Genomic DNA, 24,808 nt, shown 5'->3' on the forward strand with positions numbered 1-24,808 from the left:
TCTCCCACTGTTTGATGTGTTATTTCTCTCTCTTGGGTATTTTGATGCAAAATGGGAAAGCTATCTAGTTGTGTAAGAGTAGAAATAGGAATTTTGATTTGTCTCCCTTGTTTCCAGGCTGGGAGGAATACCTGTAGGAGTAGTTGCCGTAGAAACAAGAACGGTGGAGCTCAGCATTCCTGCTGATCCTGCAAACCTGGACTCGGAGGCCAAGGTGGGTTGAACATGTGCTCTGTTCCTTGTTTGTCCTCTGCAAATGTCTCTATGGAAGAAGCACTTGTTTGGATGGGATTTTTCCCCCCAAAAATGTGGCACAAATGTATAGCCATTGCCTGGTGAGATAGGAATGCCTGGCAGCTGCTGGGATGGTGCCTGGACCCTTGTGTTGGCCATTCCTACAGGAGACACATTCCCCAGCAGTCCTGCTTCCCTTGGGACTCTGGTGAGGTGCAGGGACAAGGGCCCAGGAGATGTGACAAGCGAAAATCCCTTTCCTGCTCTCTTACTGTGACCAGAGGGTTTCAAGGCCTTCCTGCTCTGACATTTTGCTTTTCCTCTGCCTGATTTCACAGCTCTGGCCCTGCCTCATCCCTTGTCCTATTCTCTTTCCATGTCCTTTTCTTTCTCTTCTTCTTCCCCTCCTTACAGCAGCCATAGTGTCAGGCTTTCCATACCATCTCTATTCTTAAATGAGTGGGAATGCTCCTGTTGATGTTGATGGCAAAAGGATTGTCCCAGTTTTTCCATGGCCAAGTCGATCCTGTGCATTCCACATGCTGCATCCCTTGTTGTTTGTCCCACATTGCAGCTCCTGTTGGTTATATTTCTATGGCTTTATGCCAACTCTTACATTAATGTGTTCCAAGGTCTATCAGTGGATTTTCCTTCCCGACAGATAATCCAGCAGGCTGGTCAGGTGTGGTTCCCTGACTCTGCATTCAAAACTGCTGAGGCGATCAAGGACTTCAACAGGGAAGGGCTGCCCTTGATGGTCTTTGCCAACTGGAGAGGCTTCTCTGGTGGAATGAAAGGTAACCAGAACTTTGGATCCTCTTTGGTGTGTCCTGGAGAATGGTTTGTCTTGAGTGCTCAGGGCACCAGACAGTGCTGCTTTAAATTTTGTGAAGTGCCAGGAGTGTGTAACTGCTCCTGTAAAATTTAAAGAAGTAGAAGATTAGGGCCTCTTAACCTGTGTGTGGCAGTTCATAAACACAGGGGAGGAGTTACAGGTGCACTGACATGGTGAAAGTTCCTGATCTGGAAGGCTCACAGGGTGACAGAGGCTGTTGGGTTCTGCTGTCTCATTAGAAGGACACAAAGCAAAGCCTTTGATTCGGCAGATGCAAAGATGGGAGTTGGCAAAAGGTGGCAAAATTATTTCCTCTGGAAAATACCCATTACCTTTCAGGATGGGTTCTGCTCCATGTGCTGCTACTTTCTCCCTTCAAGACTTGCTTTCTCAACCACACAACTTACTGACAGGTTGTTGATGTAATTTTACCTTATTTGTTTACCTTATTTAGTCCTTAAGTATTATTTTGCCTTAAAATGTAAGATCTGGCTTTGCCAGTGCCCTTTTCTGCATTCCTCAGAAACTGAGTTTAGCTCTGGAGTTGGGACCAGAAGCCCAAGGTGGAAGAGGCAGCACAAGAATGTTAATATTTGTATTACACATCCCAAGTTACTCCACCCCAGCTGGAAGGAGGAGGAGGAGGGAAGGACAGAGCCATTGCAGTTGGCACCTTACTCTGTGCATTTTCCTGTCTCTTGTTTGCTGGTGGTGTCTCCTGATACTCTCTGGGTCCCTTGGGGAGTTGTTTGCAGTTTTGGTTTCAGTGCTGGCTGGGGATTATGCAGGGAGGGAAAATAAACAATTATGCCACCCCTCAGTGCACACAAACACACTGCCAGGAGCCGACTGCACTGTGGGTAAAATGACTCCAAAATTGTGTGTAATGAGTAGGAAAAGATTAGAGACAGCTCTTGCTATGCTGAAAATTGACATTAGTGGAGGGGGAGAAAAAAAAAAAGAGGGAAAAAATAAACCCCCTCTTTCCTAGTCGACCTAGGAGGTCTAATTCCTGCCGTAAAATAAATAAATAATGCCATAAATAACGGCGGCTCGTGGTGCTGGTGGTGGTGGTGGTGGTTTCCCCAATGAGCTCTCTCTGGCTAGAAGGCTCTTCAGCATAATGCAAAATTAAATTATAAAAAACTGGCTTGAATATTTAGATGGAGGAGCCATTTGGCAGGGGTTTATTTAGGCGAACCGGCGGTGACCCACGACGGGGGGACATCAAGCGTGAAATTCACTGGAAATTAGCACCAGGGTCTTGGGCTCGGCAGGAATGGTTTGATAGGATGCAAATCCCCACGACATTAAACCGCCGCGCCGCGTGTGCTGCAGGGTCACTCGCAGTTGGGGTTTCGTGTTTTACTTATTATTTTTGCCTGGGACAGGTTATAAATAACAATAAAAATAAAAAAATAAAAAGGAAATTCGGTGGAATGAAAAGGCTGGTTGAAATCTCGGATTCCCTGAATGGTGGTGGGGTTTGTGTGTAATGGGTTTATGAGGGGCACGGTGTGTCTCAGCCAATATTGCCTGGTGTTTACCTTCAGGTCCCATCTGATAATCCAGCCAAGCTGATGAGATCCGTTCCAGCTTCAGAGGTTCAGGGCATGTTGCCCGGCATGATGGAGATGCACGAAGCTGTCTGCAGCCTTCCCAGCACGTGTGCTGCTTTGAGGGCCAATATTTACACACACAGTGTGATGATAACAGCTTCCAGCAGATTTGGGGTCTGTATGGGGTGGGCACCGATGCTCAGAGCAGCAGAGAACAGGACAGAGCTCTGGGAGCATTCTCTGCCCTCTTGCAAAGCCAACACTGCTCTGCTGGGCACTTCTGCAGCATGTCTGTCGTGCAAGTGGCTTATTATGGAATCCCAGGCTGGTTTGGTTTGGAAGGGACCTTAAAAAGAATCTCATTCCATCTCCCTGCCATGGGCAAAGACACCTTCCACTAGACCAGGTTGTTCAAATTATGCTGTGGGTTAAATGAAATTTGGTCCAGAAACATTTAATTTTAATCTTTCCAGTCTCAACAAGCAAATCCTTTCATAGAACCATCATAGAATCCCAGAATGGGTTGGGTTGGGTTGGGTTGGATTGGGTTGGGAGGGACCTTAGAGCCCATCCACTTCCACCCCCTGCCATGGCCAGGGACACCTTCCAGCAGACCAGGTTGCTCCAAGCCCTGTCCAACCTCACCTTGGACACTTCCAGGGATGGGGCAGCCACAGATTCTGTAGGCAACCTGTGCCAGGGCCTCACCACCCTCACAGGGAAAAATTTCTTCCCACTATCCCATCTAACTGTGCCCTCTGTCAGTGTGAATCCATTCTCCCTTGTTCTGTCACTACATACTCTTGCAAAATGTCCCCCTCCAGCAGTTCTTTGCAAGAACAATTGTACAAACAGCCTGTTCCTAAAACATTCATGGTGTTCTTGGCTGCATGATGATGATGGAAGTGTTTGGGGTTTGCTTTAAACACAGTAATTGTGTTAGTTACAGTATTAAGAGTTTACAGAGTCTGCTCCCTCACAAGGCACTGGAGCACAGGGCACTGGGCACTGCAGACCACTTAACACCTGCAGCAGGTAAAGTTGGTGCTCTGTTTTCCTTTGTAAGAGTGGAGGAGCAAAACTCCCAAGAAGAGGCAGTTGTCCCAGTACAGCAAATATTTTGTAGTTTCACACTCAAATACAGTATTGTATCAGGGAAATTATGTGTTCTGGTTATCAGGTGTGGGCACCACTGGCATGTGTCTTGGGTTGTCTTTGCAGGATTTACATGATCTTTATCAACTGTATGTATATTTTACCTCTTCAAAATAGACATTCTTTGAGTCTCCACCCAGAGTAACAGCTCTGATGATGCGAAGCAATAAACCCTGCAGAAGAGCAGGAATCCTCCCATAGACTGTGGGCACTGGAGTCACCTTGGCTCGTGTCTGGAGCCCAGCAGGTCCCCTGGCCTGGGGCTGTGTGTGGCACCATGGTGGTGGCAGTGAGATTGATCACTCTTCTTCACTTGAGCAACGTTTGACCTCGTTAGTGGAAGTAATTGCTGTAAGAGAAGGGCAGGTCCTCCCCAGCAGAGTTCACAGCCAGGTCTGGGAGCATCAAGGTGCATCTCCAGCCTGAGGTGCAGCACCAGCTCCACTGCCCTCAGTGGGAGGGATGAGTGTGCAAGGGAACCCAGCACTTGATGTAAATCTGTATTTAAACAGTGACCTAAGGCTGCTGGGACATTCCAGGACGATGAAATGCTGCATTGCAGGGTTCCAAAAGGACTTAACTGTGTACAGAACCACAGTGTGGTGAAGTTCATCCTCCTGCATGGCTCTGAAAGGCTGATCCTGAGAGATCTGTAGGCACAAAAGTATTTCCCTTACCCACCTGATGGCATCTGGTAAATAAAATACTTTCTTGATGCCACCTGATAAACCTGAAGGAGATTTGGAGCTCTGAGAAAGCCCTGAGTTCCCCCAAATTTCTCTGCTCCTCCTCCCTCTGTCCTGTTCAAACAAGTAGTGCTGCTCTTTTCTGCACTTCACCTGAGTAAAATATATACCCATGGCAGGGGTGAAAAATGTATTGCTAATTACACAATTATTTTATTATGTAGCACTAGTAAAAAATGTCTAGTAAAGAATTAATTCAGTTAAAATAATTTGAATCAAGCAATTATTTTCTTAACACTGGAATTAGTTGAAAGTACTTCAAGTGGTTTATTACTAGCACTACATAATAAAATAATTGTATAATTAGTAATAAATTTGTCACCCCTTTTGAGTCCTTTTCTTTGCTCAGGACAAAGGGAAAGGTTAGAGTTTTGTTTGGTTTTTAGTCCCCACTGTCTCTGCCAGGATTTATATTTATTCCCAATTAGAGGGAATAAATTGTTCTTCTCTTTGTCAGAATTTGATATCTCTTAAATAACATGAAATTTCTTTTCTTGGGTACTTGGACAATGACCTTGGGAATGAAGTGGAGAGATCACATCAGTGCTAATATATACACACACACACACACATACTCACCACACATACTTTATAGACCCTTGCACACTTGTTAGTGTGTATATATTTATCTATACATATTTATACAATATAAAAGAGTATGTGTTCCCCAAAGAGTTAAATGCTTAATTATGTTCATGGTAATTCTCAACACTGAAGTGAGAGTTAAATTACCTTGGCTGGAGTCTCTTTCTTCCCTAGAAATACTGATTTTCTGAAGTGATAGAAGGTTTTTAGATGAATAAAAGTCTCAGTCTTTTCCAATTGTTTATTACAGCAGGTACATAAATGCAGCTCTTTATTTTTCCTGCTCTCTGCACTGGTATTTTAATGCCCAGAAAAAGTTAGGCAAACTGGGAGGGTCCAAGCAAAGAAGCAGAATGATGAAGGGGTTTGGAATAGTGTCCTAGGAGAGATGAGGGATGAATTTCTGTAGTGGCTAAGGGAAAAAACCCTCTGAAAAGCCTCCTGCTATTTGTAATGAGCCTGAAGGACTGGAGAGATTATGTAGGGTGGTACAAGGGGTAGTAACATAAAATTAATGGGGAAGGAGGGGAAGTTTGGCTGAGCACTGAGGAAAATCTCATCTATTTGGCTGTGGAAATGCCCCTGAAGAAGCAGTAGATTTATTGTGTGGGATTTCTAAATGGAAGCTTTCAAAAGCACTGGGGAAGAACAGTCCTCTGTGAACAAAGAGATGGACTAGATGATCCTAATAACTATTTTTCATTTCTTGTATATTTGATTTAATACTTCTATATATAATTATATGTAACAAAATATATATATTGAAGAGTGCCTGTTTCCATTACAAACTGTATCCATTAGAAACTATATCATCTCATAGAAATCCTTTTGCCTTCCCTTTCTCTCTTTTATTTAAAACACCTTTGGGGCTGATATTTTCAATGTACTGTCTTTACACAGTGGAGTTGTTCTTATTAATTTTGAGCAAAATGCCTTAAACAAATTTTAATGGAAGAAGAGCAGAATGCTGCTTCCCATCCCTCCCCACACACATTTTTATGAAGATCTGGAAAAGCTCTGTTGCTGTCAGAAGCATTTCATGCACATTACATGAGTTGTGGGAGAGGTGCAGGGTGGTGAGTCTGAAATTGGGCAGCTGTGCATGTGTTGAGGACAGAAATACCTGGCCTGACCTCCTGAACTGCAGGAATGCTCATTGGATTGTCTGGGAATCAGGGATGGATCATCTCCAGGACACCTGGTGTTGAGGGGCTGGTGTGAGCTGAGGACCTGCAACCCTGTGAGTGGATCTGGTTTTATGGGAAGTCACCAGACTGGATTTCCAGAGTGGAGGTCCCATGTCAGTGAGCAGGAATGGTGTGGGAACATCCTGCAGGCTGGAGAGGGACTTTTCACAAGGGCTTGTAGTGATAGGATGGGGGGAATGGCCTTAAACTGAAGGAGGGTAAATTTAGATTTGATATTAAGAAGAAATTCCTTATTATAAGGGTGGTGAGGCTGTGGCACAGATTGCCCAGAGAGGAACCCATCCCTGGAAGTATTCAGTGCCAGATTGGGTGGGTCCTGGAGCAACCTGGTCTAGTGGAAGTTGTCCCTGCCATGGCAGGGTTGGGCTTTAAGGTCCCTTCCAACCTAAACCATTCCATGGTTCTGTGATTCTGTCGTCTCCTTTCTCAGTCCATCTTGCCCAGCTCCAGATAACAACAGATGGAATTGTTGCAGGGATAGGAAAAACTGAATACTGGGCTTTTTCCCCCGTGTGACCCAGCGTGGCAGGGCTGGAGCACCGACCGACGTTCTCGCTTCAGGCTCTGTGTCCTTTTATTTTTCCAGACATGTATGACCAGGTGCTCAAGTTCGGTGCCTACATCGTGGATGGCCTGAGGGAGTATCGGCAGCCCGTGCTCATCTACATCCCACCCCAGGGGGAGCTCCGAGGGGGCTCCTGGGTGGTGATTGACCCCACCATCAACCCGCGCCACATGGAGATGTACGCGGACCGGGAGAGCAGGTATGAGCCCCTCCTCCCTGGCACCTCCTGCTCTAGGGCAGGGTTGCCTCAAAAGCTCAAAGCTACTTGTGTCACTTTGTTACTGAGGGGCTGGACCTTCCCAGGTGTGATTCACGTGGAGCCTGGTGGGTGTTTTTGGTGTGGATAAACCACAGCTAAGGGTCTTCTTGTTCTCTCTTGTTTTATCTCTCTTACCCATTCTCTTACTTTCCACACACTCTGTAGCTCACACCGAACCATTCCCTTTTGTGTTTTCCCTTGTCTGATGACCTGAAATTTTCTCTCTTCCATCACGGTGCAGAGGAGGGATCCTGGAGCCAGAGGGAACGGTGGAGATCCGATTCCGGCAGAAGGACCTGGTGAAGACGATGCGGAGAGTGGACCCCGTGTACATCCGCCTGACCGAGCGCCTTGGTATGTCAGGGGGGCTGGGGGGTGGGAGAGACCCCAAAAAGGGGCACTGAGGCGCCGGATCAAATTCCTGGTTTTTATTTACTGGTATCCAAGTTGGGAAGAAACCAGATGAGACCAGCTACGTGTGAGGAGATTTGTGTGTTTAGCATTCGTAGGGTATGGGTAAATAGTGTCTTTTTGTACTGATTTTTTTATTGTATTTTATTGATTGGATCTCACTACAGACCCTTACTACAAATGGTTGAGTCCAGTTTCCTTCCCAGCAATTGCTCAGCTCACTAAAACCTTGGTAGGCCAAACCTCCCCCTGGTGTCATTTTGCATAACTAAGAATTTGGCTGAAAACATTTTGGGCTGCTGAACTATCAGTGGGTGTCTGAGGTAGTTTACAGCAATGATGCCTGTGTGCTCTTCAGTTCCCAGGAGATCAGAGCTGTTCTCCACCTCCCTGTGAGCAGGGGGTGCTGTGCAGTGCTCGGTGCTGGCCTGGCACGGCGTGTGCTGTGTTATTGCCGTGCCTTTCACTCCGAGTGATCCCAGCGCCTGGTGTACACTCAACAGCCCAAAATACAGACTGTGCAGCAAAATGCACTTAATATCAGATATGTCCTCTCTCAGGGGAATAGGCTCTTTAAATAGTTCTTTACTAGCTCTTACTGTAAGAGTATAATCTTACAGAGCCTCCTTTTACCTCCAAAATTGACTACATTTCAGTGGTGGGAGAAGTGTGTGGCGTGGGTATGGTTTGAATTTATAAAGCCTTTTGGGATCCTTCAGGAGGAAAAGTGTTCTGCAAATGACTGATAAATCCTGGCTATTGCTGCAGTTACATTTTATTATTTGGCTTTTTTTTAATTTATGGCAGGGCAACAATTTGTATACAAAACAGCCCTTCTGATACACTTCAGGAAGAGAATAATACTGGTGAAGGGTGAGGGGGTGCTGGGATCAGAGGCCTGGCTGCAAAGCAAGTTTTACCAGTGGCTTTGATTCCATCCAAGATACTTTCTTTCTTTTTTAATGATGGTATTTTGCCTCTTTGTTTGCTCTCCCGGTGCTGACTGCATTCTGGGCAAGAAGCAGGTTAGCAAATTGAGTTTTGCAGAGCAGCACAAGGCAGGAGTTTTATCTGAGTTCTAATCTTGCTCATGTACATGATATGTTACTGTGTGAGAGAGGACACAGATACCCCATAGATGGATGTGTTCAGTCCGTGTCTGCTGGTGGGCAGCTGATTGAAGGGGACCTAATTGTGCCCTTCCAGTACCTGGAGGGAGCCAACAGGAAACATGAGGAGAGACTGTTTGCAAGGATTTGGAGTGACAGGACAAGCAGGAATGGCTTCACACTGACAGGGAGTAGGTTTAAATTGAATATTAAGAAAAATTCTTCCCTGTGAGGGTGGTGAGGCCCTGGCAGAGGTTCCCCAGAGAGGTTGTAGCTGCTCCATCCTTGGGAGTGTCCAAGGCCAGATTGGACAGGCCTTGGAGCAACCTGGGATAGTGGAGGGTGTCCCTGCCTATGGCAGGGTGTTGGACTAGATGATATTACAGGTCCCTTCCAACCCAAACCATTCTATGAATCTATGACCTAAACCCCAGTTCTAATGTTTGCAGCTGCAGCAAGGAGGTTCTTTTTCCAAAACCTCACTTTTGACCTCTGCCAGACTTGACAGTGTCCCTTAAGGAAAAAAAGGACACCATGACTACCCCAAATGGTGGGGTCTAGTGCAGGATCCCAACAAAAGCTCCCTGTAGGTGTGTCAGTGGAGTTCCTCGGGCAGGCAGGACCCACAGCTGCCCCTCCTGAAGGTCTGTCCACACCTCTGTGTCTGACACGGGACAGCGCGAGTCTCTGGGGACGGAGAAATCAGATGTGTGGTCATGGCAGGGAATGTGCTGAGCAGTCAGCTCGGGCTGTGCAGATAAATGGCCCTACACAGCAGCACTGCTGCTGGGAGTGTTTCCCTTCACCTCACCGGCTGTGCCGACCAAGCCACTGCCTCCAAAGAGAGCCTGTCGTTGCCGGATGGATCCGTTCCCAGGAGCGGAATCTGTGGACAAAGGCAACTGCTGGAGTGTGTAAATCCTGAAGGGGTGGAGGGAGGGGGAGCAGCAGAGCATCACCCTCATCACTTCCCTAATTCGCTGTCCTGTTCACTGCTGGGAGGCCCCTCTGAGGATCCGACACCTGTGTGGGTATAGGACCCCTTGAATCCCCCGGTGGGACCACCAGCATCCTCGGAAAAAACACAGGGAGAAAGACGGGACAGTTTTCTGCCAACACTCTCAAAAAGCCAATGCCATGTGAGGAGGCAGGAGCCTGTTCAGGTTTTTTTCCCTCTTCCTCTACAGGGTAATTACTCCCAGCAAACTCCATACACTTTAATTAAAATGACTGCAACACAAGAGCAAGTCACTTACAACTGTACATACCGAGAGCTCTAAAAGCTTCAGTCACTGATAAGCATCTCCCTGAGATGGATCGTAATTGCTCCCAGCATCGGGTGATCATTGCTGTTGTTTTGCCACTAATTCCAGACCCAAGCAGGAAAGCTAAGATTGCAGGACACACTGAATTGCATAATTTTTTTCCTTTTTTTTTTTTTTTTTTTGCTGGTTTTCTTTCTGGCCAATTTAAAATTTGTCAAAGTCGGTCTTCTTCTGGATCACTGCCCTTTGATATTTCGCGCACTCCATTTGCCACAAACAAGCCGCAGGGCCGCAGTTCATGCTGACTCCAGCAGAAGCAGAGAAAGCTCCATTTATCTTACACTGCCTGCTGAATTCTTACTCATTAGCTGGGGGTTCACTGCCTCTCTTTAACCCCTGAGTGGCTGTCATCCCTCCCGGAGCTGCTGGAGAGCGGGAGAAGGGAGATGCTCTTCGACGTGCGCAGGCGGTGGTGGCTCGGTTGGGAGACGCCGGGGTTGGACTTGGCAGTTGGGGAGTGGGAGAGCAGGGAAGGCTGGCAGATATTGAATAATTTGACATAAATCTGTTCATTATCAATTCTCCAGCACGATTGCTGAAATGTTTATTAGCCCCGTGGTTTATTAAAGTGTCACTCAGAGTTGGGCTCTTACAACCGGTGCGGAGCAAAGGGCAGGGAGAGAGAGGATGGCCCTTATCCTGCCCTAGAGCACATTCCCGCATGGAGTACGTGTGTGAGGAGGACAGGGATCACCCAGAAATGCAGGAATGATGCTGACTGTGAGCCTAGGGCCAGAGTTAAAAATACAGAGATTCGATTTTATTTATTTAGTACAATTAGACTAAAACATGTTAGGAATGGAAGGAAAATCAGTGTTGTCACGCAGCTTCTGGGCAGGGTGTCAGAGTAATGGGTGCAAAAACTGAGTGGAATATGAATTAAAGGAATGGCAAAATGGCTCCAGGTAGAGCAAAGACTGGACATTGCATTTCCATGTTTCTCCTACCAGGTATTTATCTCGTTGGAAAAGGGCAGCATGCGCTCACCTGATACATGTTGGAATAGTGTGAATATCGTCCTTGGCTGATCCTGGGAAGTGTTGCCTGTGTGCTGGAATCCATCTCTAATTTTATTTATTCAATGCATTTAATTTCCTCTGACCAGTCACTCTGTGCTGCTGGCTCCTGGTTTGGTTCACACTTTATTTGGCTAAAGAGCATCCAAAACTGTTCTTCTATTACCAAATAATGAGTGAACACTCAACACTGAACACTCAACTCCACTTCAGCACGGCAGTTTCCCTCTGAAATAAACATTTTGGGGTGCAGAACCAGACTGACCCAGCTGGTGACCCACCTGGTGAAGACTTTGCTATGACTGGGGACATCCCTGACACAGCCTTGTTCCTTGAGTGGCCAAAAACTTCCATCCTGTGCCCTGCCTCATTCCAAGTTTTAGCTTGGGAAGTCAGATTGGAGCTCTGAAGTTCAGTAATTCTATTCTGGGGGTGTGTGTTTGCTCAGTGTTGTAATTAATCAAAATGCCTGTTGTTTTCTTCAGCAAGAACTAAAAGAAATGCTGCTGTTGCAGTTCCCTCTCTCATGGAGTCTTGGACAAACGCAGTCAGGTTGTAACTTTATTTTTTAGGCAATGCTGATTTCAGTAACTGCTTCCATATGTGAGTGCTGCTGCATTTAAATTGGTGTTAATTCACAATTCTGAGGCTCAAAGAGCAAGTACTGCTTTCTGTCAGCTCCTCCATGGCAATTGGTGTCTGGGATATCCTCCCAGGAGGGCTGTAGATAGGAATTTTTTGGAATTACATCCATGCCACACTTCACCTGTTTGGATTTGAGACCTCAGGAGCAAAGAGGGAGAAAGGACAGGTGTGGGACATCACACTGTGCTGCTGTACAAGGATATTTCAAGCCTGTGCCATGAGCATGTGTGACCTTCACTGGCTGTTCATGCTGCACCTTTATAACATAAATCCTGCTGAATATTTAGTGAAGCAATTACAAGCCATCTCATTTAAAGAAACAAGAGACAATCCAAAAATGCCTGTCTCTCTGGGGACGTGAGTGGCTGTGATGACCTTCCCTCTCCTCTCTGGAGGGGCTCCCTCCGGCTGCAGCGGGAACGTGTTGCCTGGGCAGCCTCTGCTGCCTTTGCTGGATTTCATAGACTCCCAGACTGGTTTGGGTTGGAAGGGACCTTAAAGATCATCTTATTCCAGCCCCCTGCCATGGGCAGGGACACCTTCCACTAGACCAGTTGCTCCAAGCCCCATCCAATGTGGCCTTGAACACTTCCAGGGATGGGGCAGCCACAGCTTCTCTGGGCAACCTGTGCCAGGGCCTGATCACCCTCACAGGGAAGAAAAACTTATGTCTGGCAAGAGTTTTGCCAAAGGTAGAGGAAAAGAAGGTGAGATTCAGGTAAAGTCTGGATGAAGGCACCAAGGAGGGGTCACACCTGGTCTCTGCAGAGACAGGTTGGGCTTTGCCCAGGTCTTTGAGTGCTTGTTTGAGGAAGAGGCAGGAAAATGGGCAAGAAGTGCTTGGCTGTGCTGAGGGTGAGGGAGAGAATCCCAGACTGAAACAGTTTAGGGACCATAAACCACCACATGGGTTCAGCAGCTCCCTGACTCTCTGCAGTCAGGGAGAACCTCCACTAACATTCCTTGAAGTCACCTTGTCCATCCTGTTAAACTGGTCATATTTAAAAGCTCCACTCTGCTCTTAAAGGTTGTGGGAAGTTGTGATCCATGGGCCTGCCGAGCCCTCTCCATGGGGCAGGGATTGATGAGGGCAGCCTGTGCTGGCCAGTCCAGGACACTGCCCTGCCATGGCACAGATATGGAGGGACATGTGGGGACTCTGCTTCCCTCCCAGGAGGATTTTGATTAATGGGACGCAAATCAAAATAGTTTAGGTGTTGCTTTCCCTGCTGTGGTGCTTTCCCTTAACTTCTGGAGTCTGAATTGATCTGTGGTATCAGCAGAGGTCTCTCTCTGGATTTATTGCGGTGGCTTTTCCATTTGTCAGCACGGGGAGAGCGACTCCTCCTCAGCCTTCCTCCCCCATTCCCAGGCTGTAAAGCATCCTGGGGTGGCCCTGTGGCAGTGACCAGGATGTGCATCCAGCAGGAGGCTAAAAGAGCTTCCTTGGACAACCGTGGTGTTGGGGGGTACTGAGAGCCCCCATCTGAGGTTTGAGGACTCTTTATGAGTTGTAGGACATGGAAGAGAGTTCATAACCCCAAAATCCAGGCTGTGGCAGCTGGATGGGGAGCTTGGAGTCACCCCATGGGGCGATGGCAGGGAGGAGGCGATGGGGACAGGCAGGCACAAGCCTCCAGCTTCATCCAAGAAGCATTTGGGAATACTTCAGGTTAAATCCATCCCATGTGGCTGCATTTAGGAACATTTTAGGTTGTATGTTTCCCTTGTGTGATTTTAAACCAGGTTTTGTTAGTTTAAGTGGGTGTGTTTGTGCAGAGGGTTTTGGTGAGCCCTTGTCCATTGCTCTTGGACTCTCTAATTGTTCTGGGGACCCCAAGTTGCCATTTACCCAGGGCGTTTTTCAACTTGTTTTGCTACTGAATAAAAGAGGAGAGAAAAGACAGTTCTGTAGAACAAAGAGGTCTTGGTGTTCCACCACCCTGGCCAGGCTTTGGAGGTGTTGGGAGCAGAATGAAGATGTCACCTGGCCTCTTCCAATCATTCCTGCAGCTGGGATGATCCCGGCACTATCTGTAGAGACAGCCGTGGAGGCTGCAGAGCAAACTGCATCCAAGATAAATGTGACATTTTATGGCACTTCCAGAGCTGCCTTGGTGAGTGTCCTGTGCTGCCTGCCAAGTTGGGAAGGTCACACATGTTCTTTCTTCCTTTAAATTGCCATTGTGTCCCACCTGCATGCCAGGCTCACTCCTCTTGGAATGTGGCTGTCTCAGAGCGCTGCTTCTTTTGTTTCCCTATTGATTAGCAGCCAATCCATACCTAGAGGTCTATAATGTTCCTATGATTTAAACTTGAACAGTTTCATTAACTGTCAAGTACCTTTAGAGCAAAGGAATCCCATATTTTAACTCCCCTCTCCTTGCCAGGCTAAGATTTGTGGAAAGAGACTTCTTTTTTTTTCCTTACCCCAAGAAATAAATAAATAAACCTCCAGCTTTCTGTAAAACCCTGAGGCCTCAAGATCTGACTAGGAAAGAAAGAAAACCATTCCCAGATATTTAATTGTACAGGGGGCTTACGGGATTGATCGAGAGCTTAGCTTTTTACAATAGTCCAGTGAATAAGAAATGCTCCTGACAAACGATCGATGATGGGATAATCACTCTTTATCCCCCCTCCTCATTGTTACCTTCTTTCTTCTAGGAGAACAGGGTTCAGAAGTCAAAAATCTTTATAGACGCTGCTTTTAAATTAAGCAGAAAATAGACATTGACATATTTGTTAATCTCACCTAAATCATTACTGGGCCTGGCTGGGTGGACTCGGCGCCACGAGGGTGGCGGGGGCCGAATTCACCAGCGGTGCTGCCTTAAGTGCATGTATTGCCATTAAAACCAGGGAGCCTGGGAGTTTAACGTGTATAAATATAGATAATTTTTTATTCTGAAGGTTATAAGGGGAGCTTCTCTTAATTAAAACCTTCTTACTTGCGTTTGAAAGGTTGGGAACATTTATATTGGTAGGCACATAAAAACATTCCTTCTCTGGAAAGGATTGTTATCTGGGTGGCCTGGGGCTTGGAAAAAAACTATATATGTGTGTGTTTGAGCAAGAGACTGGGGTGCTCAGGCCACTGGGGTGCTCATCCCTTTGGACCAGCAGCTGTGGCTCATGGATGAGCCACAGATGTGCATGGAAAGATGCAGTGGCATCCCCCAGCTTCCCCCAGCATGCTGTCTCAGCATCCAAGTGTGGTTTAGAGGCTTCCTGAGGACAGACTGATACCTGGTCTTCATGCTTTAGCCTGTGATGGACTTTTCTTGCATGAATTTGTCTGATCACTTCTGTGAGCCCACTTGGGTCTGGTGACAGCGAGCTCTGCCATTTGATTTTGCACTGTGTGAAGGTGTTTCCTCTTCCTGGGGTTTTTGTGAAGCTTCTGCCCAGTGGTTTAATCTGGACTTGTTGTGTTGGGATTGCTCTGGCTTTCTGCTGTGATTCCAGAGCCCCTGGAGTGGGCTCCAGCAGGAACCAGCCTAAAGGAGAACTTGAAATTGTGGAGGTGGTTGTACATCCTCTGTGTTTCTTGCTAAATGAACTGCGTGTTGGGACATTATTCTTTTTTAGGAGTAAGTCCCGCAAATGTCACTTAATTGATGGCTCAGATCATTGGCATTTAAATGGAATAGAATTTCCATGGTGAAAACACCCTCAAAGCTCTTGCCTGAATATCCATGGCAGGAAATCTGGGGTGGAACAGTGGGATTTGACTCGGACTCTGCTGGGCATTGCTGGGAGCAATGTCTGGTGTCTGTCCTGGCTGAGTGTTGTCTGGAACAGAAGGACTGTCCCACCCTCCCTGAGGGCTGCCTGGAGCTGCCCCCCTGCCCGCCCTGTGCTTCCCCAGGGGTGTGAGTGTGGCTGTGGTTGCAGGTACCCCCGAGCTGAGCCCTGCAGACCGGAAGGAGCTGGAGGCCAAGCTGAAGGAGCGGGAGGAGTTCCTGCTGCCCATGTACCAGCAGGTGGCCGTGCAGTTCGCGGACCTGCACGACACGCCCGGGCGGATGCAGGAGAAAGGGGCCATAACTGTGAGTATCCAGAGCCTCCCTGGGGATGGGGTTGGAGGGTTTGGCACATGGAAAAAGACAGTGTCCAATGGTACCAGCTGCTGCTGGAGGAAGCCTGTGGGCCCACAAACAATCCTCAGGACTGTTGCCACCCTCTCCACTGTTTGCTGGTCTCAGAACATTGTGTGTTCCAGCACCTGAACCTGGTCCGTGCCCATGTGAGACCCCACACTCCTGGGGTTCACCAGTAGCTTGACCCTGGCCAGTGAGACTTTTGTGGTCCCTCCCCCTTGGATGTGAGTGTCCCAGACGAGGCTGGGCTTCTCATTTGGGAAGCTCCATCTCTTTTTGCATAAGGAAGCAGGTTTGTGGGAGACAAAGGGGGCTTGAGGTGTTCAAGGCCAGGGTGGATGGGGCTTGGAGCAACTTGGGCTAGTGGAAGCCCTCCAGATGAGGTGAGCTTTAAGGACCTTTCCAACCCAAACCATTCTGGCACTCAATGACTCTGTGCAGTTCCTGGTGACCAAATGGTATGACAGGATGGAAGCCCTCAGGATGGAAGCCCTCAAAACTCAGACATGGGAGTCTCCATATTTCTCTTATGCCAGGGGTATAACCAAGTACAGAGCAAGTCCAATCCTGTTTTTGCCTTTGAGAATAAGATGTATTTATCTCACTGTGTAAATATTGTCCCTCACTCATTTCCCCTTCTCCACTTGTGTCTTGGGCAGGACATTCTAGACTGGAAAACTTCCCGTACGTTCTTCTACTGGAGGCTGAGGCGGCTGCTCCTGGAGGACACGGTGAAGCAGAAGATCCACGATGCCAACCCCGAGCTGACGGATGGGCAGATCCAGGCCATGCTGAGACGCTGGTTTGTGGAAGCTGAAGGGACAGTGAAGGTAAATGAGGAGCAGTTTCACCAAGGCCTTAGTCCTTCCTGGGCTCGGGTTCAGGGAAGTTGTCCCACCTGTCCTGCAGAGCAGCCCATGGCCACACTGTCGCCCTTCCCAGGCCTGCCATCACCTTCCTTCCCTCTGGAACTTGGTGATGGTGAGAACAGACCACAGGGACTGTGAGGATTTCTTTTTTAATTATGTTCAACGTGCAATTTCTGAAGGGCAATCTGTGGAGCTGCTTTTGGGTTGGTTTTGTCACAAGCCTCCAGTCTCAGTTCTATTTTATATTTATTTTATATTTTATTTATTTTATTTTTTATTTGTTTAATTTTTATTTTTATTTTTTATTATATTTTTATTTTATTTTATTATATTTTATTTAATTGTATTGTTTTAATTCTATATTTTTCTGTTTCATTTTTTATTCTGTTTTATTTTATTCCATTTTTAAAGTCCCAAACACTCAGGGGTTCCAGAGAAGGGGGGAATGTTCTCTGGAGGGCAGCAGCCTTTCCAAGGTACTGTCTGAGCATCTCCAAAAGCGGGCAGCTCGTTAGCTAATACATTACACCAATCAAGGAGAGTTATCTTAAGCCACAATTAATCTGCTCCCTGGCATATGTTGATAGGGAAGCATCATGCTGTTTCTTAATTAAAAGCAAACGGATTAAAAATGATTAATAAGAGTATTAAATATTCTCCTAAACTAAAAGCTTTGGGATTCTTGGGTAAATGGAGCTTTACGCAGGTCTGTGACTGTATCGCAGCTTCCTGGGTTGGTTTTTTTTTCCCCCTTCCCTGGAACCTTCCTTTGTATGCAGGGAATGTTGCTGCATGGCAGGGGCAGAGGCAGGGAGTGAAACCTGACAGGTTTAAAATAATAATAAGGCAAAACAATGAAATAAGCAAAATCTTGAAGTGACATCACTAGTTTGAGACAATCATAATGGTCAAGAAAATAAAATAATCCTGTTTTTTCTTGAAGTGTGTCAGGGCCTGGGGTGGGCTCTGCACGTAGGGCAGGAAGGAATCCTTCCCTGTGAGGGTAGGCAGGCCCTGGCACAGGTTGCCCAGAGAAGCTGTGGCTGCCCCATCCCTGGGAGTGTCCAAGGCCAGGTTGGACAGGGCTTGGAGCAACCTGGGATAGTGGGAGGTGTCCCTGCCCATGGCAGGGGGTGGAACTGGATAATCTTTAAGGTTCCTTTCAACCCAAACCATTCCAGGATTCCTCACAGCTCTCACCTGTGAGTTTAACAACCACCCTCAGCAGCACCAGGAAGGAGTTGATCCTGGGAGTCCCAGGGGAGAGGGAGACAATTTACTGAACTTGGGAAATTATTAATTAAATATATAAATGAAGGGTGGGCAGTGAGGAGGTGCTTGGGTGAGGCTGAGGGAGCTGGGGGTGCTCAGCTTGGAGAAAAGGAGGCTCAGGGGGGATTTTCTCTCTCTCTGCAACTCCTTGACAAGGAGGGTGGAGCTGGAAGGTGGTCAGGCTCTGATCCCAGGGAACAAGGGGCAGGACAAGAGGAAATGGCCTCAAGCTGTGCCAGAGGAGGCTGAGGTTGGATATTGGGACAATTTCTTTACAGAAAGGATGCTCAGGCTGGGTTGAGCTTGCTCAAAAAGGGGCTGCTTAGGGCAGTGGTGGAGTCCCTGTCCCTGGAGGGATCTAAAAGATGTGGCACTTGGGGACATGGGTCAGTGGTGGCCTTGACAGTGCGGGGGAGTGGTTGGGCTCGATGATCTTAGAGGCTTTTGCAGCCTGAGTGATTCTGTGATTCCATGATTCTGTGGCCCCTGGTGCAGCAGTGGGTGCTCAGCCCCAGGGCTGTGGGGGTCTGCACTGGAGCCAGGGGGGTGCCAGGGGGCTCAGGGGGTGCCAGGAAGGTGCCACTGCACGCAGCTCATTGTCATTCTGACTTTGACTTGGTTAGTGATAACAGGGAAGGATAGTGCACCTTTAAATGAGGAGCTTTGTGTTTAATTACCCAAATAAAATGACATAAATATGAATGAGTGCTAATGGCAGTACTTGCTTTTCCGGAAACCATTAACAAAACGATTCTTAAATGATTTGTAAAGAAAATGAGAGGAGAGGAGAGGAGCGAGAAGGCTATTAGGGGCTCACACACTCCTGAATTATTACGTAGTCAACTATCTAGCAAATATCAGGTGAAATGATCTTGCAAAAGGCAAAAAGGGGGTTGTTGCTGAGGGTTTCAAGCACCCCGACCTGCTCTGCCATGCTCACACCTGCTCAAGGGACTAGATCGGGTCTCCTGTGATTGCTGGGGGACACCAACATGGGGTTATAGTTCGAAGGTGATGGAGACTCCTGGGCCCCATGGTGGTTTAGCACTGGGAGAAGCCCCAAATCAGCTGCATCTCAGGGTCAGCTGTGTCCCACCAGAATTTGGACAGCTGATCCCCAGGGAAACTGGGATTTATCTGGGACAGTTCCTGGGATTGATGCAGCTCGTTTGGGCAGCACTGGCTGAGGAACCACCTCCTTTGCTCTTTGCTGTCACATTTATGGTAGAAGATGCAAAACAAAAAAAATGTTGAGACTTTTGCTAATTATTAGTTGTGTTTATGGAAGCCCCACTTGCAGGGAATCCCCAGCCAGACGTGTCACCCACAGCTGCCAACAGGTTACATTTGGGGATTGGTGTGTGGGGAGCGGGTGGGGGTGGCCAGGGCTGGGACACAGGCTGATGCTGTGGGATTTTGGCAGGCATACCTGTGGGACAGCAACAAGGACCTGGTGGAGTGGCTGGAGAAGCAGCTGACGGAGGAGGAGGGGGTTCGCTCGGTCGTGGAGGAGAACATCAAATACATCTCAAGGGACTATGTCCTCAAGCAGATCCGGAGGTGAGCGCTGCCCTGGGAACAGGGATGTGAGAAATCACCTGAGAGGGGGAATGTGGGTGCCCTTGGCGGTGCTGCTGGTGGGATCAGGGCTCACTCCAGAGCTCCTGCCCTGCCTGTGTCCCGGGATCCACACACCGGCCTCTCGGGATTCCAGTCCCCATGTGTGTCTGAGCCTGTGGAGTGGCCCCAGGGAGCTCAGGCAGGCAGAGGTCGGCTCTCACAGCTCACCCAGTGCTGTGTCCAGTCTCCCACAGCCCCACATTTCAGCTCCCCTGGCCTGATGGAAGCTGTCAGACACTCTGATGGTGCTGGGGCTGCCGCCACTCACCTCTCTCCTCTCTCCAGCCTGGTGCAGGCCAATCCGGAGGTTGCCATGGATTCCATAGTGCACATGACCCAGCATATATCACCCACCCAGCGAGCCGAGGTCGTGCGGATCCTCTCCACAATGGACTCTCCTTCTTCAACGTAAAGAGCATCGATTTCCCACACTCCCCCTGCCCGGTACCGTGGAGGAGAAACCCAGGAGCTCAGAACTGCCCTTTGTGTGCTCGGCTGTGCCCGCTGTACCACGACGGGGAGGCTCAGGGAAACACTACAGAAGGGACAGGTTTCTTTTTTCAAATCAGGCTGACCAGAGGAAGTGTGTCCTTTGGCCAGGGACATGAGGAAAATGTATAAACACAAGCGCCTGCGGAACTGAATCACAGCTGTCCTATTGTACCTTATTTATTGAACAGAGCGGGACTGGAGCGACGCGTCCGGGCGCCGTCGGCTCTGCCGGGCGATGAAGGTGCTCCGGTACCGTGAGGCCTTGGCATGGCAGAGCAGGGGCTGTTCAGTGACCTCCCCGTGCCCCTGCCTGCCTCTCCTCCCACCCCAGCTCCGCGCTGACAAGTGCCAATGTCACCCCTGTCACCCGGGTGGGCTCTGCCTTGGGAGCGGGTGGGAGCCCCTCCAGGCAGCCCCTGGGCTCTGTCAGTGGTGATTTATGTGTCACATGTCTGTCTTGTTTCTTCAGTAGCAGAAAACCAGCCTTTAGCTGGTGTGGCCAGGGCTGTCCCTGTGCCCCCAGGAGGCTCCCAGGCTTCCCAGGGCTGCAAAGGTGGCAGGATAGGATTTTGGGGGCTGAATCCCCACTCACTTTGCCTTTGTGCCCAATTCCTTTAGAACAGGTCAATGAACTGCGTGAAGGGCCCTTCTGGGAGGAGGTAAACGAAGAGACCAAAGTGCAGCTGCTCAGCATTTCTGCTCTCCCTTCCCTGCTTGTTCTGAGGGATAAGATGTGGCAGCCCCACTGTGGGTATACTTGGTTAAGTGCTCATCCCTTTTCTATGAGTAGCAGGATATAGATCCAGCCAGCCAGGCTGAGGGGGAGAAAGGTCAGAGCCAATTTCCCCAGTGGGGTTAGAACTGCAAAAGGAAATCTCAGTCTAAGGATCTGAGGAGTTTTTCTCCATCTCCCCGCTCTGCTCTGGAGCTTGAAAGGAGCTGCCTGCACTGGGCTGGCCCTGGTGCAGGCTGGGGAGGGAAAGGCTGTTACCTGGGAAGGTGGAAATGTAAAAAAAAGTTAGTTGGGATAATTTCATTCCCATTGGTCAAGAATAACTGTTTGTGTGGCAGGTGAGTGCAGTGCTGGGGTGGCAGCAGCCCGTGGTCCCCCAGGCTGACCCAGCCCAGGTCCCCAGCTTCTTTCTATGCTTTTTTTATGTCCATGGGGCTCCTGATCATAATAAAAGCTCAGAGAAGCTGGAACTCTGGAGGGAAGCACAGTCCTTCCCTAATGCCTGTTACAGAACTTGGACTGGGCAGTACCAGGCTTGCACCAATGATGGTCTTGGAAGAATTTCAGATTTCCTTTAGTACAGCAGGAATTGAAGGGCTGTTTTTATGAGAGAATTAATCAATGACGCTGCCAGTGCCTCTCACCTCTCCTTGTTTCCTTCTGAAGTGCAATGCAGCCCTTCTGCCTGTGGGGCCAGTGACTGGAGGTGCCACACCAGGGGTCACAGCTCCCCTGCCCGTGGCCAGGGAGCTCAGCCACCTGAAGGACTTGATTTTTCTTAATAGTTAAGAATCCTAATTTGATTTAAAGACTATTTTTTTTCCACTAGAGCCCCCTGAACAAGCCCCAAAGATGCTTTTGCTTATGCCAAGGTGGGCTGCAGCAGGACACACGGACAGAGAATGTCTCAGCCAGGCAGGACCACTTGGGGGACGACTCAAGGGACTCCTCCTCCCTGTCACCAGGATTTCCTAGGGGATGAGGTCACCAGTCAGTCCCTTATCCAGGACACCTGCAGGTGGAATGGGAAGTGTCCCAGTGTCTGCTGCTCCAACCCCTTTGGAGCTGCTCTGCCAAAGCCTCGTGCACAGCAGCCCCCCCTGTTTCAGTGTTGCAGCACTGGGTCAGGCTCCACTAAATCTGGGAATAAAGCAGCTCCAAAAATCCAGATGTTGGGTAACATCAGTGCTGGGCTGATATCAGGGTCCATCACCAGCCCTGGGAGTCCTGGGGGGGGTCTGGACCTGCCAGAGGACTGTCACCTGTGCTGTCCCCAGATGGGCGAGGCAGGGCAGGGAATCCCCCCTTGGTATATACGGTTCTCGCTGGTGCTGAAGTATTTCACTTACCTCAAATTCTTTTAATAAAAAGAATGAATTACAGCTCTGTTGCCAGGAGTGGATTCTGTCACCCCTGTCCTGGGCACCCTGGGGGAGCTGTGCTTTCCTTGGGGCAAGAACAGGGAATTTTGTGTGGGAACCCTCAAGGTCTGGTGGGAGGATGGAGTCAAAAACACCTCGAGGTCTGGCCTGTCCCCCTCACCTGAGCTCTTGGGCAGGTCCTGTTCCTCCTCCATGATTTATTGTCATCTTTACCATCACAGTGACTGGGACAAACAGGGAAAACCAGGCCCTGGCAGCTGATGCTGAGGTGGTGGGAGGGCTGTTACGTGGGCAGGGACAGTTGGACTCGAGGATCTTAAAGATCTTTTCCAACCTCAATCATTCTGTGACCTGCTCAGCAGGAGCCCACAGGAAAAGACCCACCAGGACGCTTAGCCCAAGGGTCTTCCCTGGGAACTTGCTCAACAAACACCTTTTGGAAGGTCCCCACATTAAGGGTGAGATGTTAAATTTGTCCATGTGAGCAAACACAGCTCCAGCAGTTTATTTTTCATGCATTTCTCAAACCAGAATCCTGCTAGTTAAATAGGGGGTGGTGAGGGGACAGACCCTACTGAACTCCAGAATCACATTTAAAACTCTTTAGCCTAAAATATCTACATATTAAAATGCCAAGAAAAGACGGACTAGAGCTGTAAGCTCTCCAAAGCCCAAGATCAAAGTGCCATCATCTTTTAATGTAAACCTTTTGTTGCATCAACAGTCTTAAGAGGGATGAGAGACATCAAAATAAAAACTGAGACAAACTGCGGCTTTGTAGCTGTTTTTTGTTTTAGTCTCTTCTCTCAATTTGGGCCATGAAATAGGTCAGCTCCATTACTGATCAGCCTTCCCACAAATATTTAAAACAAATTGAATTGCACACCCAATACCCATCACAATTACGCCAGGCACAATAACTAAATTAGCAATTCAACAAAATAATTGGAAATGCGATTCTCTCCATTCCAGAGCCTCCCCTGGGGGCTTGGCCGATCTATGGGGGGAAAACTCTGCTTTACTAATTCTGCAGCTAATTAGAGACACACTTGTAAATGAAGTTGTTTGTCTGAAAGTTGAAATTCTTCGCCGTGGCGGGTTGGGGGGAGAGGATTAACACAACCCTCTGTCCCTCCCTCCGCACACCCCAAGCCCCAAAACGGCTCCGAGTGGCTGCACAATGTTTTGCTAAGGTGTAGTGCCCATTTGTGGAGGTACTAATTAGCAGCTGTATCATGAATTAATAAAGAATTAATATTCTTTGAGGGGGAAAGGGGGAGATAACTCACTTGCTGTTAATTGGCAGCATTAGGGAAAGTTGGTGGAAATTGTCCTGGTTTAATCTGGACCTTGCTGTGTCAGACACTTGCCCTGGAGCTTCCAGGAACTGGGAGAGATGAGCCAGATGGGGGATACTGGTAATGCCCAGTGCAGCTTCCTCCTGTGTACATGTACCCCCTGCCCGTCCTGCTGTCCCCAGGCTCTGGGAGGTGCCACTGCTGGCCACGGGCACATCCCTGGCTCTGATGGGTTGTTCCTTAGGGATTCCACAGGCTGCATTTTTTCCTGCAGCATATTCAAATCCAGGCACGGGCCCATTTTCCTGCCAGGAATCAAGGGCTGCTCTTATGAGCAAGGTCAGAGCTGAAACGGGGCCTCATCTGCTGGCCCAGGTTCTCCCCGTGTAGCCACGACCCAGGTGGTGGTGGGGGGACAGGGGGAACAGGCTGCTTAAACACTGATAAGTGAATTCAAAAGCGTGCTTAGTGGGGCTTGGGCTCTTATCTCCTCAAACAATACTGACGAGAAGTTATCACATTTAAAGTGGTTCATATTACCCTTTTAACATTACAGCCAGAATGAAAATAGAAAAAACATGGAGTGCCCTGGTGCTACAGCTGTAGAGGACACAGGAGTCAAACGGGAAGGGGGTGGCACAGCTCCAGCCACAAAGACCCTGGAGAACCTGCCAGCACAGCAAAACCTGAGCAGGGCAGGGACATGGGGCTTTAACCCCCTTCATTTGGGCACTGACAGCACAAACAGCCCAACAACAACCCACCAACACCAACGCTGGAAGTGGCTGATTTACTCCCCATGATGACTCTGAGTTGTGGTTACTAAACCATGAGATTTTAATCATGTTGAGGGGCACAGGGCTCTGCTGCTGCTCAGATCAGTGCAGGGACAGATCATCAGGCCAGAGGTGCTGGGACACCGTGGGGTCACAGAATCCTGACTTTTGTTGGGGAGCTGGCATTGATAGCGAGTGGATGGAGGGGACAGGACGTGACACTGCCAGGGTTTTCCATGGGAGATGGTCACACATAGAGACCCAACATCTGGGGAGGCCCCTCTGTGCTGGAGCAGCCCAGTGATAGCCCATGCTGAGCTAAAGGAACCTGCTCACCAGCAAACGTGGGGCTGATCCCCTGGTACAGGTGACTGGAAAATCAGCCCTTCCCTGTGCCCATGGACCTTTGGCCCTTCTCCCCACAGCCCTGAGCGGTGCTTTGCCTGTGATCAGCAGCATTGTGGGGCTCTGCTGTAGGCAAGGTCGTTAGTGGGATTCTGAAATCCCAGCGAGGAGCCAATAGTGACATTTAGTGTGTTTCCACCTGGACCAGAGAGCTGGGAGGGGATGGAGAAATCGATGCCTTTCCTCGGAGCTGCAGCTCTGCCCTG

General features: G+C 48.7%; 1 protein-coding gene across 5 annotated transcripts in view; it reads left to right on the forward strand.

Annotated features, from left to right (window-relative positions):
- The window catches only part of ACACA (acetyl-CoA carboxylase alpha), a 124,618-nt gene extending 102,495 nt beyond the window's left edge, over nt 1–22,123 (forward strand). For all 5 annotated transcript variants that reach the window (XM_071574734.1, XM_071574737.1, XM_071574736.1 and 2 more), the window contains 8 exons: nt 118–214; nt 896–1,031; nt 6,909–7,086; nt 7,388–7,500; nt 15,550–15,704; nt 16,415–16,585; nt 19,320–19,456; nt 19,802–22,123. In XM_071574734.1, the coding sequence (XP_071430835.1) occupies nt 118–214; nt 896–1,031; nt 6,909–7,086; nt 7,388–7,500; nt 15,550–15,704; nt 16,415–16,585; nt 19,320–19,456; nt 19,802–19,928 (1,114 nt within the window). In that variant the 3' untranslated portion in view covers nt 19,929–22,123. The remainder of the gene's footprint in view (nt 1–117; nt 215–895; nt 1,032–6,908; nt 7,087–7,387; nt 7,501–15,549; nt 15,705–16,414; nt 16,586–19,319; nt 19,457–19,801) is intronic.
- The last annotated feature ends 2,685 nt before the right edge of the window (nt 22,124–24,808 follow it).

This window comes from Pithys albifrons, chromosome 21 (assembly GCF_047495875.1).
Source record: "Pithys albifrons albifrons isolate INPA30051 chromosome 21, PitAlb_v1, whole genome shotgun sequence".
Classification (NCBI taxonomy): Eukaryota; Metazoa; Chordata; class Aves; order Passeriformes; family Thamnophilidae; genus Pithys; species Pithys albifrons.